Below are 19,703 nucleotides of genomic sequence, written 5' to 3' on the forward strand. Positions count from 1 at the left end.
CGATATAACGAGACTTTACTGTATATAGGGTAAATAAAGGTGCCCTGCATAGCAATTTTGCTTCAGATGTATTATGTATAGTAGTATATGAAATTTAAGTGAAAATGATAGAATTCTAAAGGTGCAGAGTACACCCAAACCAAAATATGTTACATAAATACCATGCACACAGGATTGTATGGATTTGAATTGGCCACATCCAGTCAGTGGTGGCACTGTAAAATCACTGTCATTCTGATGATTTTTTTGTTCCTCTAACATGGGTCTCAAAATCCGGTCCTTGAGGACCACTTTCCCGCTCGTTTTCATCCCTCCCTGCTGCAAAACACCTGATTGAAATGATCAGCTCATCAGCAAGCAATGCAGAGGCCTGATAACGCCCTTGGTCATTTCAATCAGGTGTGTTGCATCAGGGAGAGATGGAAAACAGACAGGAAAGCAGCCCTCGAGGGCTCGACTGTGACCCTTGCATATCTTCCAACTGTCTCTATTTACTCAATTTGTGAGAGAAAGAGTTTACATTTATTTGTCACACATTGGAGAAATTCCCAATTCACAGAAGCAAAGTTATAAATGATAGAGGGAAGGAAAAAGCATAAGTAGAAAAACAAAACACAGGAGTTGCTGTAAAGGTAGCCACTTTTGCAGCTGCCTTTACAGCAACAAGCTCTGCATTGTAGCACAAAACACAAAACAGACATAGTCATTCAATCTCAATCACTTTTCTGCAGCCTCTTTGTTGTACGAAGCAGTTATAGATGAAAGAGGAGAGGGTCAAACAAGTGGATCAGGGACGTCATGGTGAAAATGTGCATGCTGCTCCAAGCGAAATTTTGACAGTTGCTCCTGAATATATTGGGGAAAAAATAGTTTTAAAGCTGCTCCTGTGACAATCAATTTTTTTAACAGGCTGAATAAAGTATCTTCTATGTCATTCTACCTATCAATCTGACTTGATTGGACATCATAAAGGTACTGTAAGTATTTTAACGACAGTCTATTTATAGCACCCTTTTGAGAGCTGTCGCTGATATTTTTGGGTTAGGGAGCAAGATAAACGGATCAAAATATCAGAAAGAGGAAAAGGCAGTTAAGATATACACCAAGTAAAATGGCCACCTATGATGATGAAATACTCAATTTGTGATTGTACTTACCATAGTTCTTGGATGGGATGGATTTAAAAATAGCAACGAGCTCTGCATTGTAGCCCACTTCCACCTTGAAGCGTCCATCAGTGTGCGGCACACATTTGCCCCAAGATACAGCAGCCTTTTGAGCAGGCACGGCCTTTAATGTTGCAGAGTCTGAAGTGGGTTTGTTTGGTTGTTTGTAGAAGGAGTTTACTGCTGCACAGTGGGGAGAGGGCTGCTTACAACTGAATTGAGCAGGCTTCACACTACTAATGTTGCTGACAGTACTCATCAAGGGCTGGTTGACGTGTTGGCGCTTGGCTGGAGGTGGTGCACCTCTTGTCGATGTCTATGAGAAATGACAGGATTTGCTTTGAATTTGTCAAGAAGCAACCCGGGACTGAAGAGGGTAGGGACGTTATAATAAAATATACAGTATACTAAATGTAAAAAAAATATAATATTTCAAAAAAAAGCATGGATTTTAGTCATATGGTGTTTTTTATTTGAAAAAGTTGCATATTTTTGTTGATTTATATATAATGCAGTAAATGTACTTAAAGATAAAACAAGTAAAAATAAAGTCATATACTGAAGAAGGAAAAAAAAACTATTGATATAAAACTCTATTTTGGCACATATAATAATACATTTCATTCACAAGTGTATACTTTCCAGATGTGACAATGACAATAATCTGTTGTTGAAATTGTGTTGGCTTTGATTGTAATGTAATTTGAATCCCCCAAAATTACTTGTCAAACTAAAACTCCAGGGTAGTTTGACAATCTCCCTGGACTATCATATTTGTGAACCTTTTTTTCTTTCTAATTCATTTTGTGTGTATATCTGTCGTGCGGCGAGACAGCAAGCAGATGGAAAGTTGATAAAAGTTCACTCAGCTAGATGCAGGAAGGGTATTGTGAGTTTTCTTTATTTGAAGTTGTTATCAGCTTTCAGCAGACCACAGGTAACACCGCTCTCCAGCTTGTCCTTTGTCCCTCTTCTTCCTCCTCGAAGTGACTGGCTCAGGCTGGCTTTAAAGGTGCTTCACCTGAGCTTCTGGCCAATCAGGTCCCAGCGGCAATTGGCCATTCCCAGGTGGTTGCAATCACCTTCTCAGAGTCAATTAGTGGTCGCCCAACTCAACTATTTTGGATGGGGAGAAATGTGCACCTTTCTCCCATCCAAAATCCATGAAACACAAAATTATTTAACATTTCTTTTAGCATCATGACATCATTCACCCCCTCTCCTCAGAGTTCAGACATTCTTGTCAAATAATCAGCAATAACATTTGTTGTCAGGGCAGAGAATGTCATATGTGACAGGTCCTATTCTCCTAGTCACAGCGTATGGGCCCTGCCACTTTGCCAGTAGCTTACTTGATCCCATATGCAACAATATTAACACCTTCTGTCCAGGGTGCCAATCTCTCCCTGATAAATTCTTGCCGTTATTCTCGCTGGAGATCCTCTTCCAGCTCCTGACGTTCTGCATCTTCCGTTTCTTTCTGGAATTCTGGGTTCAGAAAGCATTGGAATTGCAGCTTGTCTTAGATGATGAAACTGTGGAGGTTGGGCATGTTAGGTAACCCAACTTGGGAGTTTCTTGTGCGGGAGGAAGGTTCGTTGGCCTGGATGTTCGAGAGTCAGCGCCCTGGGGGTGCGGTCCCAGAGGAGGATAATGTTAACTAGATCGACTGTCAAATGTCCATTCTTGCTTGTTGAGGAGCATCTGATTTCTTAATTGGTTGATTTGTTCAATCAACACCCCCTCTCTATCTTTAGAGTGTTGCATGAAAGTTCTGATTTCTTTCACCAATTCCTCATTAAGTTGAGCTCTGGTGGTACTCACTGTCTGAGTCTTAGGCTTCACCACTGGTTCTGGCTCACTCTGCCCAGTTCCAGCCTTGGCTTGGCCAGACGCCTCATGGAAATAAAGAACGGCATCGTCTTTGGGCAACTCAAGCTGCTGGTTTCCTTGATCCTCTTCAGAACTCTCCAGTTCAGTTTGGTTGGCCCGTGCTGCACGTCTTCTTCCTCGTCCCACCTTCTCCATCTCGGCTTCCTCTTATCCTTTCCACTCCAGCAAGGCGTAACGATCCCACCACTTCATGCAGGGTGAAACGATCCCACCACTGCCACCAATTGTCGTGCGGCGAGACAGCAAGCAGATGGAAAGTTGATAAAAGTTCACTCAGCTAGATGCAGGAAGGGTATTGTGAGTTTTCTTTATTTGAAGTTGATATCAGCTTTCAGCAGACCACAGGTAACACCGCTCTCCAGCTTGTCCTTTGTCCCTCTTCTTCCTCCTCCTCGAAGTGACTGGCTCAGGCTGGCTTTAAAGGTGCTTCACCTGAGCTTCTGGCCAATCAGGTCCCAGCGGCAATTGGCCATTCCCAGGTGGTTGCAATCACCTTCTCAGAGTCAATTAGTGGTCGCCCAACTCAACTATTTTGGATGGGGAGAAATGTGCACCTTTCTCCCATCCAAAATCCATGAAACACAAAATTATTTAACATTTCTTTTAGCATCATGACAATATCTACATTAAAAAAAAAATCAAAATGAATGTTTAACACCATAATACTTGTTGTGCTCACCGTTGTTGAAGATACTCCATTGGAGCACGCTACGTCGTTGTGGTGACCGGTGAGACGTGCTTCTTGCACGAAAGGTGGAACAAACCGCTTCGGTGCTGATGTAGTGTTTGAGTTCGTTGGGCCAATCGCGTTCTGTGCAAGCCTCTGGGCTCTCCTCTCCAAAGCCTTCCGTCTGTTCTCCTCAATCATTCTCTGCTGCTCAGCTGTCAGCGGCGTCGACATGACTGCCTTGCTACTTCACTGAGCAGCGAGGCAGTGGCCACATCTGGACGTTCAAGAGCCAGACAGGCTAATGTTAGCAGCTATCGAACGTTAGCCAACGTGTCAAACATCGCTCAAAATTTATGATGGGGTTCGCTAGATGGAAGATTGAAGTTATGCGCCAAGGTCGCAATCAAGTCCTGTTCGAGGTATATAAAGTAGTATGTAACTTTCCAAGGAAATGTCAAGCTGTTGAGAAGAGCTTGTTTCGCAGTACGTATCTAGCGCGAAGGAAGTGACGTCAAATAACAAATTGACACTTCAGGGGACGTGTCCCAATTGTCGAACTTTCGTGTACAATAATTGTTACATCCTGAGTGTAAACAAATAAACCCTGTACCATACGGTTGCAAAAACAATTAATTTAATAATAGAGGAATCTGTAGTTATTTTTTACAATGAACCATGGACGATTGGGACAAAAATGTTTTAATTTCCTACCATTAATTCAAAGGCCAGACTTTACAAATTGACAATACAGTACATTAAATGTTCTATTTTTTCTTTAGTATGCTATAAAAAAGACAAAGGCTTGGCATTTGAACAAGGTTGCGTATGCTCAAACGTTACGAGATAGACTGAGAACATAGGTCAAGGATAAGAACGAAGATTAATTCCGATTGTTTTGTGTAAAAAAGTAAATGTCCCGTTTGCACAGCACTTAAAAGTACAGTATAAAAATGGAGGCGTTGTTTATTTTATTTATCTATTTAAAAATAAGATTAATTGCTTAATTTATAAGTTTATCCGTGACAAGTTATTTACCGCATGTATCTATTAGTTTGCTTGTCTGAATGTGCGGTGAACATGCATGACGTGTGTGGAGGGCGTTTGGTCTGGGCTCTGTCCCAGACTGCATTATGCTCGGAGTCGGTAGCAGCAACAGAGTACAGACAGAGCTGACACCTCAACGAGCGCACCGGATGCTTTTCTCGCCCACGGCAGGACGCTCCGATAGCCGCGTTGGATTAACCCCCCATAATCGTCGGCTGCGTCCACGTAGCTACCCACAGAGGGGTCGCTGACAGCATGGGAGGAGGGTGGGGGGCTGGTTAGCGGCTGGAGGCTGAGAAAGACCTACAGAAATTGGCGTAGCTGGCCAGGTAAGACACGTCTGACGACCGACTCCTTTTCTCTCACATATAAAGGCGATAATAACAGTGACGTGGCTTTAATGAATATGAGTTTGAACGAAAAATGTATTTTTCTCGCGTGCCAATGAGGCTTTGAATGGGAAGGCGACGACAATGGTCACCTATGGGCCACATCCTTATTAGTCAAATGCAAAAACCCATCAATCTAACGTTTGACTTTCCTCCTCCAGCATCCCCATTCACTCCGCCCAATGGCTTCGGACACTTGTTTGTATCCATGGGATTTTTCAGCCTTTTGGATTTACTCGGTCTCGCTCGGACAGTAAAATACCTTTAATCGGAGTACTAGGTCGTAAATATCCCACCAGGTCAGCCCATCCAAGTGCCACATGAGGGGACGCGTATTGCGCCCCTGCGCCGCGGTGCTGCTGTGACTTGGTGGCCGGTTGGGAACACAGGGACCGCAGGGCCGATGCTGCGCGGCCAGGGTATGCTGAAGAGCCGCTGCTGCGTCCTGCTTAGTGACCTGAGGCTGCTCCTGCTCGGGCCACCGGCACCTCCGCCGCCTGCGCTCAGTCCCATGAACGGACAAGCGACGCAGAGCCGCGAGTCGGGCGTCGACGAGCGAGGCACCCCGCCTGCGGCAGCGGCGGCATCAGTAGTCGGGACTGAGCGAGGACCGGCGGTGCCTGGCTGGGTGGACGCAACGGAGCTGTCGGCGGCGCTGCGCGGATGCAGCAGCTCCTCAGATGACTGCTCGAAGGGCAAACTGGAGGAGAGGTTCTCCCTCACCAGCTACACGGAAAGCGGCTTCAGGACTCCCCTGTGCAGGATCTGCTTCCAGGGACCGGAGCACGTGAGTGCAAAGCCTCTTTATTCCTGCTCCACACCTCATGTGATGCACATTGTAATGACAGATTCTGCGATACTGCAGTGTTTCCCATTGCGTTGGTGAGCGTAGGTACATACGTAAATATGCGCATTAATCTTTTTAAATCCGAATATCGTCATAAGGGTCGGGGGCATGCTGGAGTTCGCCCCATCCCCAACTGTCTTCGGGCATCAGTCCGGGGTACACTCTGAATTGGTTGCCAGCTATTTGCAGGGCACACATTTATACAATACAATACAGCACAATACAATACACTAAATCCTGATTTACATCGCACTTTCACAACAGCTGCAGCTGTAACAAAGCGCTTCACATAATAGTCAACACAAAGCAAAATAATAAACACAGCAGGAACATAAAAGTATGGACAGTTGTGCAATCTTAATGACTTTCCCCATGTACTTTATCAACAAACAACAAACCTTCACAATCACACTGAGGACCAATATAGTCCCATAGCTGCATATGTTTTTAGAATGCGGAATGAAATGAGAATACCAGGAGAAAACACAAGTAGGAACTGGGAGAACACAAGAAACACAGAGACAAATCCCAGACCCTTGCCCCGCATAGGTGGCATGGTGCGTACCAGTCGACCAACATGCCACATATGAAATACTTTGAGCACACAGACACGCACACGAAAAAGAGATTTTTTGGGTGGAATTTTATTTTACAAGTTTTTTTTTTATAAGGTCGGTGACAAAACTCACAAGTCAATACAGTCATTCACAAATTTGCTTATTTGCTGTTTTTTTAATATATGGATTGAAAAATTATCAAGTCGTTATTGACAAACAGTGTTGCTTTGGCACCATCGGGTGGCATCTTTGCGCTGAAAGAGATGTTGAAGTGAGTTGAGGAGTTTCGTTTTTGCCACCCTCTTGTGGCATCATCAGTCGTTGTAAATCATGTTTTTTTTTTGTTTATTTTTTTTTTCTGGCATCACGATACTGGGTATTACTTGTTAAGAATGTTTGGAGCCAATATCCATTTGCGGTGAGAATATTTCCATAAAAACTTCAACTATGCCAATGTTGTCACGTTTGGATTAGCGACCAACGGGTGACATTGTTGGGCCCTGCCTGCAGCTTCGCAGGTGTTGGTCATTTTAATCAGTGGCACAATAGAAAAGAAAATTGCTGAAAACTGACGTGAAAAAAGAAATTAACAGAACCTATCCCAGAATCTAAATGTGACAAAATGTTTGCTATGTTTATTGGTAGCTTGGCTTTATTTGTCTAATATTTACTGTGAGACGCTGGACTACTACATTGTAGCAGCTTCTAAAAGACAGGTAAAAATAAAACTGCTTAAAACTGACATGTAAAGATGTGTGTTGATCTAAGAAAGTTGCCATATGAAATGAAATACATATTTTTAGGCCTAGCTGGAGCCACAAGGGGACATATATGCCAGTGTCTTTTTGTGCCGGTCCCAAGCCGCGATAAATACAGAGGGTTGTGTCAGGAAGGGCAGCTGACGTATAAGCTTGGCCAAAACAAACATGCGAATCATACCTCTGAAGATGGAGGACATTGATTCGCCGTGGCGACCCCTAGAAGGGAAAAGCCGAAAGGAAAAGAAGAAGGCCTTAGTAATGATACTTAATTGACGACTAAAAAGGGCTGGATTTCAGTGCATTATGTGGACGCATTTGCAGTATTTGAGAGCGGCGAGAGGGGCTTGCTTTTTCACAATTTGTCTTTTTTTTTTTCACCTATACCATTTAGCTTTGGCAGCATTATTATCAACCGTCTTCTCTGCGGTGTGTCAAATTTACAAGACAGTTTTCCTTAACAGGGACTAATGAGCGCATCTTATTTGACGCAATGTATTTCCTCTGAAATCTGAGCCTATTTAGTGGAAAGGAATGCCATTATACTGTTGTGTGGATGGAAACAAGTGGAGATATGCAGGTTAATTGTACTTTCTTCCATCTAGTTGATGATTTAACAGACATTGTTCCGCAAAGTGCTTTTTCGCATCTGCAGCTGTTCTGAAAGATCAATATAAATAAGAGTGTTGTATTGTATTTGTTGTGCGTCATTTTAAAAAAACAAGAACTTTCAGATGAGTGAAATAAAATTGGATTGTTTTGTGCGTCACACCTGATCGTCACTCTTAGCCGTGAATGCATCGCAGCAAAGTGACTGCGGTGGCTGCTATACTGGACATCAAACGTGAGTACAAGTCGGAATGCTTGCCTTCACTCCCAAGGTCCTATTGCAGAGAACCTAATGTCAGAGCAAGGCTGCAAAATAAGGGACATTTGTGATTGCTTTTTAGAGGCTGGAAAGAAAAATTAGAGTTGGGACATTATCAAGATGTAACCCCCCCCCACCCCCTCAAAAAAACTCAATATGCAATCTTAGCAAAAAAGGTCGTTGTACAAGAGTAAAGTTAGCAAATGTCTGTGTATAAATTATTCCATACAAGAGTAAATTATTAAAATGAACAAGCATGGCAAAATCGTAAAGGAAGAGTTATTATTAATGTAATGTTTCAAGGGAAAAAAAAATCATAATTAAGTGGAAATGTAATAAGTATAATTTTAAAAGCAGTTGTTTGATATATGAAAAACCACTAGACGATATATTGTGGTTGAAACAACAAGAATGAATTTGTACAAACATTTTTGTCATTTCATGAGAACAAAATACACATTTTATCAGATTAAAATTGTAATATTTTAACAAATTAAAAGTAAAATATTTCCATGAATTATGTAAAACATCCACAAAAAAGGCATTTAGAATAAACATAGCATTAAAAGACTTAAAATATTTCAAATAAAAATATATCAAAAGAATAAATTAATCAAGATGTGAGACATAATAAAAAAAACTAACTTTCAAGTCTTATTTTTGCAAGAATGTTCCTCATATCACAAGAACAGACGCATAAAATTACAAGGGAAGTGAAATCTTCAACTTCCTCATGACTTTTCCACCCAACAATATCGCTTGAATATCAAAGGCCAGGCAATAAGAGATTGCATTTTGCAAATGTGGATGCATGGGGAAAGCGATTAAGGGTTGGAATTGGATTTGGGCAGTAGAATCTGCAGTAGAATTGGCTCGAGCAGAACTATACTGTCATCTTGTATTTGCCATAATATCTGTTTAAAGGAAGCACACAGGCAAAAAATAAATAAATAACAAAAATTCAGACAATGTTTTAAAACATATTGATCATAATGTCACACTACATGAGGGCTGTCCAGGCCTAATCTCTGACCTTGTTTGCTGTACTGGAAGCAACAGGGCCATAAGAAATGTAATTAAAGGACAACCGACGTCACTTTTTTGTTTTTTAACTGACATCAGAAAAACGTTTTATAGCATCTAAAATACCCAAAACACGCAGTATGTTTTTAGTCAAATGCAAAACACCAATAAAAATGACTTAGTGTCCAAAATCTGCAAAAAAATTGAGCTACGAATTGGGCGTTTTCAGAAAGTCCCGCCCCCATTTTGTGACGTCACACCAATATGTCTTGCATTGCTTGTGAATCAAAACAATGGCTTCAGATTCGGAGAATATGCTTTCTTGTTACACATCCAGTTATGAATATGATTCAAATAGTTCTGAAGAGGAAAGCATACATGTTTGCAATCGATTAAGGAATTTATTTGTGCCATTTTGAGGCAACATTGGGGGGAAATCTCTCACCCAAAAAAGGCAGAAAATGGCGACAAAGCCGTGTAAGGAATTAATCAGCCCGTTTCCACAGGCTGATTAATTCCTTACATGGCGCTTGGACGCCCTCTTCTGGCCTTCTGGCGGCTTTTGGGTGCAACACGAGGTCCCCAGACCAAACAAGTACAGCAAAATATATTGATGTGATGGAAGGACCGCTACAATGAGTCTTTTTTTCGGTCAGGGGCGTTCCTTTAGTGACGTCACGTATGGACTCGTCACCCACTCAAAAACAAGACTTCCTGAATATTCAGTGCGAGTCTTAAAACATAAAATACAGCTAGATGCGGTGGAATCTTTGTAAAATACGCTCAGTAGAAGTCATTTGAAGCCATTTTACAAATTATGGACACAACTTGTCGAGAGACGTGGGTGGCCTTTAAATGAGAAGCAAGACGAGCAAATTTAAGATCACCTCACTAAGTGGCAATTAGCATTTGAACCTGTGAGTTGACCAGTCAACTTTATGACTGTGTATCAACATTTAACGCTTGAAATTGCTTCAATGCCAATCATGTTTTTGGCAGCTCTTTCATTGATCATTTTAAAGGACTTTCACCTGTTGCTGTCACTAGAATATAACGCTTGTGAGCATAGCAAAATGTCCAACGATTAAGGCTACACAGTCTTCATGTGTCAGAAAATTACCTGCCCTCTCGCCAAAAAGCTATGTGTGGTAGAGTGTAGCGGTTAGCTTCGCTAGCTTGAGATACTATGAACATTACTGGTCTTTTTCGTTATACCAGTGGTATCTTGGGACTTTCATTGAGGAACAGTGGCAAAAATGGAAACTTTGTCTGTGTCATAAAATGTTTTGGTCAATACTGACAACTGTGCTCATGAGAATCAACCCACATAGCAACGCCGATGTAGCTTTATGACACGGAAAGCGCCGCTTGTCTTGCTGATGGACATTAACGACTCTCTACTAATTGGTTCTCCGGATGCGAGTGAACATATTTTACTCTTAACATGAGCTGTAGCAAGTCTATTTGTCAGTAAAACATAAATGACAAAATCAAATAACTGACCAGAAAAAAAATCTTTTGGGTCTGCAATCCCCAGCGGTAATGATTCTATAGAATATGAAAGAAATCAATTATCGTGTGACTGTCTTTTTGTAAAGTGTGAGACTTATCGTATCGTTTCATGGTCATTGCCTTTTATTGGCATACAATCTAAGCAAATTACTTGTTCAATTACTTCTCATTGCATCTTTCACCTTTAAAGGACAACCGACGTCACTTTTTTGTTTCTTAACTGACATCAGAAAAACGTTTTGTAGCCTCTAAAATACCCAAAACACGCAGTAAGATATTTTTATTCAAATGCAAAACACCAATAAAAATGACTTAAAGTGTCCAAAATCTGCAAAAAATTGAGCTGCGAATTGGGCATTTTCAGAAAGTCCCACCCCCAGTTAGTGACGTCACACCAAGACATCTTGCATTGCTGGAGAATCAAAACAATGGCTTCAGATTCGGACAATATGCGTTCTTGTTACACATCCAGTTATGAATATGATTCAAATAGTTCTGAAGAGGAAAGCATACATGTTTGCAATCGATTAAGGAATTTATTTGTGCCATTATGAGGCAACATTGAGGGAAAATGTCTCACCGAAAAAGAGGCACAAAATGGCGACCTCCTGTGGCCACCTCCGTTTCCACAGGCTGATAAATTCCTTATATGGAGCTTGCACGCCCTCTTCTGGTGGCTTTTGGGTGCAACACGAGGTCCCCAGACCAAACAAGTACAGCAAAATACATTGACGTGATGGAAGGACCGCTAAAATGCGTCTTTTTTCGGTCAGGGGCGTTCCTTTAGTGACGTCACGTACGGACTCGTCACCCACTCAAAAACAAGACTTCCTGAATATTCAGCGCGAGTCTTAAAATGTCAAATATAGCTATATGCGGTGGAATCTTATTAAAATACGCTCAGTAGAAGTCATTTGAAGTCATTTTACAAATTATGGACACAACTTGTCCGTAGACGTCGGTTGTCCTTTAAGTTTTTTAATTACGTATTACTAACACGAGGTCCACAGGCTGCCGTGCACTTCCCCCTGCCTCCCTGCTCTTTCTTTCCCACACCATCTCTCCACACAGTCAGCACATTTTGCGGCACGTACAAAGCAGCAAAGAACCCAGCGCCTTTCCCATGGCCTCCTCCCACCACGTTATCGATGTCTCCTTGATACGTCAACGCTTGTCAATAAAGCTTGATTGAATACCATCTTATCTCTTAACGCTGGTCCTTGTCCCTCGCCAGCCTGCCTCTTGTTTGGGATGTCGTTTCTCCGCCAAACCCAGATATGGATCTGCGGAGGTGTAGACGTTTCTGAAAGGGGAGAAAAATGGAAGGTCTGCATGTTTCTGAGTCATAGAGCCGATGGGGACGTGAGGCCGGGGACGTCAGGCGTTCCTCTCTTCTGCTTTTGCTTGTGCCTAGATTGTCACATTGACCGAGGTGGCTCGTATCTGATGTGACAATCCTTCTCCAAACAACACTTCCATGCCCAAGGGTGCAAGACAAAAAAATGGTGAGATGGAGACATCAGTGCTGTGCACAAGTCTTTTGATTGGTGATTCGAGCAATGCTATATATAATATGACGATATACAGACTACAATGACAACAGTGCCTGTTTGATATCTTGGCTGGATGTGTACACCAATTGGGCAGATTCAGCTTCAGGGTCCTTAATACCCCTCCTCGTTAAAGTTTAGATGTTGTGTTTGGAGAAAAAAACACAGCATAATATACATTTTCATAAATGTAAATGTAAACGGAAAAGTTCGTAAGCCAAGGGGTTCGTAAATCAAGGTATTACTGTATATATATATATATATATATATATATATATATATATATATATATATATATATATATATATATATATATATATATAAAAATCCTCGTCTCACCCACCATGGGTGGTGTCTGTCCCCATTTCAGCTCGGGTCCTCTACCAGAGGCCAGGAAGCTTGAGGGTTCTGCGCAGTATCCGTGCTGTTCCCAGCACTGCGCTTTTCTGGACCGAGATATCCGATGTTGTTCCCGGGATCTGTTGCAACCACTCGTCGAGTTTGGGGGTCACTGCCCCGAGTGCTCCGACCACCACAGGCACGACTGTCACCTTTACCTTCCAGGCTCTCTCCAGCTCCTCTCTGAGCCCTTGGTATTTCTCGATTTTCTCATGTTCCTTCTTTCTGATGTTCCCATCACTCGGGACCGCTACATCCACGACAACGGCTTTCCTTTCCCCTTTATCTATGACCACGATATCTGGTTGGTTGGCCATTACCATCTTGTCGGTCTGTATCTGGAAGTCCCACAGGATCTTTGCTCGGTCATTCTCCACCACCTTGGGAGGTGTTTCCCATTTTGACCTTGGGGTTTCCAGTCCATACTCCGCACAGATGTTTCGGTAGACTATGCCAGCCACCTGGTTATGGCGCTCCATGTAGGCTTTCCCTGCCAGCATCTTACACCCTGCAGTTACGTGTTGGATTGTCTCAGGTGCCTCTTTGCACAACCTACACCTTGGGTCTTGTCTGGTGTGGTATATCCCTGCCTCTATGGCTCTGGTGTTCAGGGCCTGCTCTTGGGCAGCCAGGATGAGTGCCTCTGTACTGTCCTTTAGGCCAGCCCTCTCTAGCCACTGATAGGACTTCTTGAGATCAGCCACTTCTGCTATGGTTCGGTGGTACATCCCGTGTAGGGGCTTTTCCTCCCATGATTGTCCCTCTTCCAGCACCTCATCCTCTGTTCCCCATTGACTGAGACATTCTCTGAGTACATCATCCGTTGGAGCCTTCTCTTTGAGGTATTCTTGGAGCTTGGATGTTTCATCCTGGACAGTGGCTCTCACACTCACTAGTCCCCGGCCTCCTTCCTTACGGCTTGTGTACAGTCTCAGGGTGCTGGACTTGGGATGGAACCCTCCGTGCATGGTGAGGAGTTTTCGGGTCTTAACATCCGTGGTCTGAATCTCTTCCTTTGGCCACCTTATTATTCCTGCAGGGTATCTGATCACTGGCAGGGCATAGCTGTTTATTGCCCGGGTCTTGTTCTTGCCATTGAGCTGGCTTCTGAGGACTTGCCTCACCCGCTGGAGGTATTTGGTCGTAGCCGCTTTCCTTGTTGCTAATTCGAGGTTGCCATTGGCCTGTGGTATACCGAGGTACTTGTAGCTGTTTTCAATATCTGCTATTGTTCCTTCAGTGAGTGAGACCCCTTCAGTGTGGACTACCTTGCCCCTCTTAGTCACCATCCGACTACATTTCTCCAGCCCGAATGACATTCCGATATCACTGCTGTAGATCCTGGTTGTGTGGATCAGGGAGTCTATGTCCCTTTCGTTCTTAGCATACAGCTTGATGTCATCCATGTAGAGGAGGTGACTGATCGTAGCTCCATTTCTGAGGCGGTATCCATAGCCTGTCTTGGCGATTATCTGGCTGAGGGGGTTCAGTCCTATGCAGAACAGCAGTGGGGAGAGTGCATCACCTTGGTATATGCCACATTTGATGGACACTTGCGTTAGTGGCTTGCCATTGGCTTCAAGTGTGGTTTTCCACATCCTCATCGAGTTTGCAACGAAGGCTCTCAGGGTCCTGTTGACCTTATACAACTCCAAGCATTCATTGATCCATGTGTGTGGCATCGAGTCATATGCTTTCTTGTAATCAATCCAGGCTGTGCACAGGTTGGTATGTCGGGACCTGCAGTCTTGAGCGACTGTTCTGTCAACCAGCAGCTGATGTTTGGCACCTCTAGTATCTCTACTAATGCCTTTCTGTGCTTTGCTCATGTATTGATCCATGTGTCCACTTATCTGAGCCGCAATGATGCCTGACATGAGCTTCCATGTTGTGGAGAGACAGGTTATTGGCCGATAGTTGGAAGGAACTGCACCCTTTGAGGAATCCTTCATGATCAGGATTGTTCGCCCTTCGGTTAGCCATCCTGGGTGAGTCCCATCCATCAGCAGCTGGTTCATTTGTGCTGCTAGGCGCTCGTGGAGAGCTGTGAGTTTCTTTAGCCAGTAGGTGTGGACCATATCCGGGCCTGGTGCCGTCCAGTTTTTCATACCTGAGACTCTTCCTTGTATATCTGCCGCTGTGATGGTAACTGGGTTCTGTTCAGGGAGGTTGCTGTGCTCCTCTTTCAGAGTCACCAGCCATTGTACACTGCTGTTATGTGCGACCTCCTTCTCCCATATGCCTTTCCAGTATCTTTCAGTTTCCAGCCTTGGAGGGTCTGCTCTGCTGTTAGAACCCTGCCACTGAGCGTACACTTTCGCAGGTTGTGTTGCGAACAGCCTGTTTATTCTTCTGTATATATATATATATATATATATATATATATATATATATATATATATATATATATATATATATATATATATATATAGTGATGTCACGAGAGGCTGGAGGGCAAATACATCCCCCTAAGATGGCTCCACCCAGAGAGAGTCTTGGCCCCATCTGGTGGAAGGCAGCAATTAAAACCACACACCTGCAGCTGATCAGGGCGGGATTGGCAGGCAAGGCTCTTAAGGCAGAGAGCCTCTGAGTGTGGAGCTTGGGGAAAGACAAGCTCGATTGCTGTGCTCTGTGAAGAAGTTGATTGCTGCGTGGAACTCATTGCCAGTTGGGACCACACGACAGGACACTGGATTTGGACCTTGCTAAGGTGGCTAGGCTACATGAGGAGGACGTCAAGAGGGGTGAGGCCTAGAGACTCTTGGAAAAGAACTCCGTCTTCAGTTTTACCTCAGAAGACACTTTATTTTGATTTAAATATTGGAAGAGACACTATTCAAACCTTTGTTGCTTGTGAATTCCCCCTGGAACCCTTGATTAAAACCTTTGTTTGTATCCAAACCTGTCGTCCATTGCACTTCTTGTCCTGTCCCGCTGAGAGCTAGCCTCTCATGATATCACACATATATATATATATATATATATATATATATATATATATATATATATATATATATATATATATATATATATATATATATATATACAGTAAAGTCTCGTTATATCGATATTCAAGGGAGTCCTAAAAAATATCGATATAACCGGGACTATCGATATATCGACCCTGTTTGCATGTAATTTTCTCCGTGTGTGCATAGAAATAGTATCGATATAACCGGGACTATCGATATATCCGATATCGATATAACGAGACTTTACTGTTTATATATATATATATATATATATATATATATATATATATATATATATATATATATATATATATATATATATATATATGTATATAAAATCCCCCCTGTATTACTTCTTCACCAACTGGATAACATCATCTTCCATCACATGGTCCTTGCCCCCCTTTTGAGGGTTGCGTTTGACAGACGATCCCCACACGAGTGCGTATTTCAATTCCTTGATGAGGTTCTTGTGAATCTTCAAGCAGAAGTCCTCCAGCAGTGTAAGCTTTGATGGTTACTAGCTTAATGCTACGAACCTTTACGAAGGTTCTCTTGTGTCTGCAGGACTATTAGACTGCCCCACGGTGGCCAAGTTGCATACACCAGAACAAGCCAAATTAAGTCACGTTGCACTACCTTTTGATTTTTTTACATTATTTTTATGACTATTACATAGTGGAGGTTATTTTCATGTTTACAAACATTTTTTGGGAGGTCAAATAGATTTTACATTGGAATTCTTAAGCTCATTTTTTTGAGGGGGAAGTCACAGGTAAATTGCAGATATTTTTTTTAATGATTATAGTTTATCAAAATGACAGCCATGAAAAATGTTGCCAAAACAGTAAAGCCAGTGGTGTTTTGCGGCCCATGTTAGTCCTTGTCAGCCTTATCATTTTGTATCAGCTCTCACAGGAGCTGTGAAAGTCGTCCTCTCTGCCTCTCCCTCAAACCTTCAAGCAGCATTCCGCTAAAACAAACGAGGGAGCGAATCCAAGCGTCCTTGCCACTGTGTCTAAAAATACATACGTGACAAAACCTGGCGCCTGCGGTCCCTTCGAACCAGATCAAATGTTTTACAACATAATTCTCCCTTTGTGTTACAATCTCAACATAGAATGAGACTAATTCTGAATAGGAGCCTCTTGTTTGCACCGAATGAGATAATGAGGATGATCACTGTTACGTAAGAATTCCACAACAATGGCACCGCCTTGCTGCCAGGTTGGATAGGCGGGATGATCACAGCCCTGAGACTGCTTTTGTTCACGCTATCATTTCCTCATTCTTTACTAGTCAAGCCAGGCATCCCACGTGGGAGTTCAATTACCAATAAAAATGTTTGAAGCTTTTGTTCCATGCATAATTTGAATATATTTTCAGTACCCATGATGTAGTGTGTGTAAAATACACACACCGCCCACTAAAAAAAAGTATATTTGATGTTGTAAGCCAGGTGTGTCAAACTCATTTCTTGTAGTTGTGTTTTCCTCTTGAGCGCCGTTATGAATTTGGAGAAATTGTTGAAAATGTTCTGTATTGTTGTTTACATTCGACAAATGGATATTTTGATTCGGACAGCAAGCATCATGGCACTTGACATGCTTGATTTGCTTTCGCTGGCAGAATAAAATCACGTGGTGGACCAGATTTGACACCTGTGTTGTAAGCCACTTTAACAGAAATGAAGTTGAACCTCAACACGACTTGATTATAGAAAAACAAACAATCATCATGGAAGATGTATCAATGAATAGAAACTCCCCCAAGGTGATTACAGTTAATAAAAACTAACAATATAATTTTTTGTTAACGAAATAATAAAAATTTTAAAACTGACTACTGTATTTTCTGGTGTATAAGGCGCGCCGGAGTATAAGGCGCACCCCTAATGAATGGTGTATTTCCAAACTTTTTCCACATATAAGGCACACTGGAGTATAAGGCACACCTTAAATCAGTGTCTGAAATAACGCCTGCCCGGACGCCCGGGGCGTGCAACTTTTACGTCGAGCGTAGAATTTACAGAACGTCTCCGCCCTCGTGGCCGACAACTTAAATTTTGTGGAATTCTAAGCACTAAAATGATGAATGCTCAAGGAACAGGCTCTCATAAGAACTTGAATGGATCTTTGAGTATGTTCAGCAGTGTGGCAGCTGCTCTCATCCCATCACAACACCATCAGTAATTTAGCTCGGGGTTACTCCCAATTGCCTGCACTCATTTCCACACCTCACTGCCCTCAAAGTCATATTAAGCTCTATCCCTGCTATAATTGCTGGGAAATCGCCAAGTCTCCGAGAAATGATGTACAATTTGATAGAAAATGAATGCAGTAGTTCTGCAGGGGGAGTGTAAATGTGCAGTTTTGGAGAGACCATGTCTATATTTCCTTCACATCAGAATCCGTAGCTTTGCTTGCTAAATGGTGACGCAGTTAATGCAGTTGGATTTGTCTGCAGCACAATAAGAAGCCTCAAGGGGAACACGTTAGTGTCATTCTTCCGATATGGCTCGGCGTGATGCTCTCTGCATCTTTACGGAGGACAGCCGCTCTGCCATTTTGTTGGAAATGGCCCAGAAGGAAAGCAAACAAAAAGTAAGAGCTCATCTCGATCCAGTCCTCCCCCATTTTATCCTAGACATAACGGCGCACATTTGAACGCCAATAGATTCCCCCCCCCCCCCCCCCCCCATACCGCTCAAATTAATCTCTTGGGAAGTGGAAGTGGGCTTCCTCGTGTCTCGGCTCACTTAAAACGCTCCAATTTATTCCTCAGGCAATCATCATTTGTGACACCAGTGAAATGCAAAGCAGACTCTGCATAATATTGCATATTTGGCTCTGTGATCCTATCGAGCTATTTGAACATGCTGAAAAAGGTCCCACTCTTTTTTTTTAACCCCTTTAACTGTCAAATGTTCAAAGTCTCCAATTGAAGCGTATATATGAATTAATTATTTGTATTTATTTTTTTTGTAGATGACCACACAGGCAATGCTGGTCAACTACATTCTGACTAATCAATGTTGCCACCAATATTTCCTTTCCTTGCCATCCTTGTTTGCTCAGGCTCCACCCACCAGCTCGATCAACCAATGATATCAGCACATGGGAACCAATGATATCAGCACATGGGGATTGGAAATAAAATTAACAGTAATTTATGTAACAGTTGCAAAGTTGTGACACACAGTTGTTCAGTTCGTTTTGTAAGTGACCGTGTTATCCAACTCATTTTTATTGAGATTTTCCCCCACGCCTGAAGTCAACACTGTCGGTTTGTAATAGTGATCGACCACTTGTTGATTTCAATGTTGTTTGTACCAGAAGATGTGATTGGCAATTTATCGATGGATGGATGGATGGATGGATGGATGGATGGATGGATGGATAGACGCATAGACATTATTTATAGAAAATTGCATCATTAAAATTTGTCATGTTCACCTTTTTTGTGCACCCGGTAACCTGCTATTAATCAACTGCACTAACCACTGACCCAGAAAGGATGAATTATGGGGATTTATATGAATACTATTGTAAAGACTAATCTATAAAGTTGTTATATTTCTTTTTCAGGGAAAAAAAAGTGCCACTATAGTAGTATAAAAATGTGGCTACATTAGGAAATCTTTGATAAACATCAGATTTAACTCATGCACTGCCATTCCCCAATGTATTCAGGAACTGAATAGTGTGGTGTGGAGTGCCATTCCTGAATTTGTTCGGGTTTTGGTTTTTCTCGTAGGGGGTGCCGATACATCGCTATTCAGACCTCTGACTATGTTTTTTTTCCCTTCCATAGAGGGGGAAGCTTTTGCCTTTTGCCCATGTTAGCGCTTTGTTACAGCTTCAACTGTTGTTAAAGCGCTATATCATCCACAGAAAAAAACTGATGACCTTGAGAGTTTTGAAAGGCGCTTATAAATGAAATGTATTATCATTATCATTAATATTATTATTATTTAAATCAATATGTATGCAACAGATGGTATTTTGTACAGCTGCCTGATTTCAAGCTCAGATAACTCTAGAACCATATAA

General features: G+C 42.3%; 2 protein-coding genes across 6 annotated transcripts in view; one reads left to right on the forward strand and one right to left on the reverse strand.

The window, feature by feature from the left end:
* smarcal1 (SWI/SNF related, matrix associated, actin dependent regulator of chromatin, subfamily a-like 1) overlaps positions 1-5,540 on the reverse strand; it is a 17,395-nt gene extending 11,855 nt beyond the window's left edge. The window contains exons 1-3 of one of the 5 annotated variants that reach the window (XM_089002337.1): positions 3,739-4,264; positions 1,422-1,482; positions 1,158-1,349 (exon numbers count right to left, since the gene is read on the reverse strand). In XM_089002337.1, the coding sequence (XP_088858463.1) occupies positions 1,158-1,349; positions 1,422-1,482; positions 3,739-3,960 (475 nt within the window). In that variant the 5' untranslated portion in view covers positions 3,961-4,264. Of the gene's footprint in view, positions 1-1,157; positions 1,483-3,738; positions 4,284-5,424 lie in introns of those variants that run through there. The other 4 variants (XM_089002336.1, XM_089002335.1, XR_016115739.1 and 1 more) reach the window with 4 other exon arrangements.
* Positions 5,539-19,703, forward strand: part of LOC148894775 (E3 ubiquitin-protein ligase MARCHF4-like) — a 24,109-nt gene continuing 9,944 nt past the window's right edge. The window contains exon 1 of the mRNA XM_089002345.1: positions 5,539-5,949. Within this exon, the coding sequence (XP_088858471.1) occupies positions 5,566-5,949 (384 nt within the window). The 5' untranslated portion in view covers positions 5,539-5,565. The remainder of the gene's footprint in view (positions 5,950-19,703) is intronic.

The sequence above is a fragment of the Hippocampus bargibanti genome, linkage group LG08, assembly GCF_051943395.1.
Source record: "Hippocampus bargibanti isolate YZ-2025 linkage group LG08, ASM5194339v1, whole genome shotgun sequence".
In the NCBI taxonomy this organism is placed as follows: Eukaryota; Metazoa; Chordata; class Actinopteri; order Syngnathiformes; family Syngnathidae; genus Hippocampus; species Hippocampus bargibanti.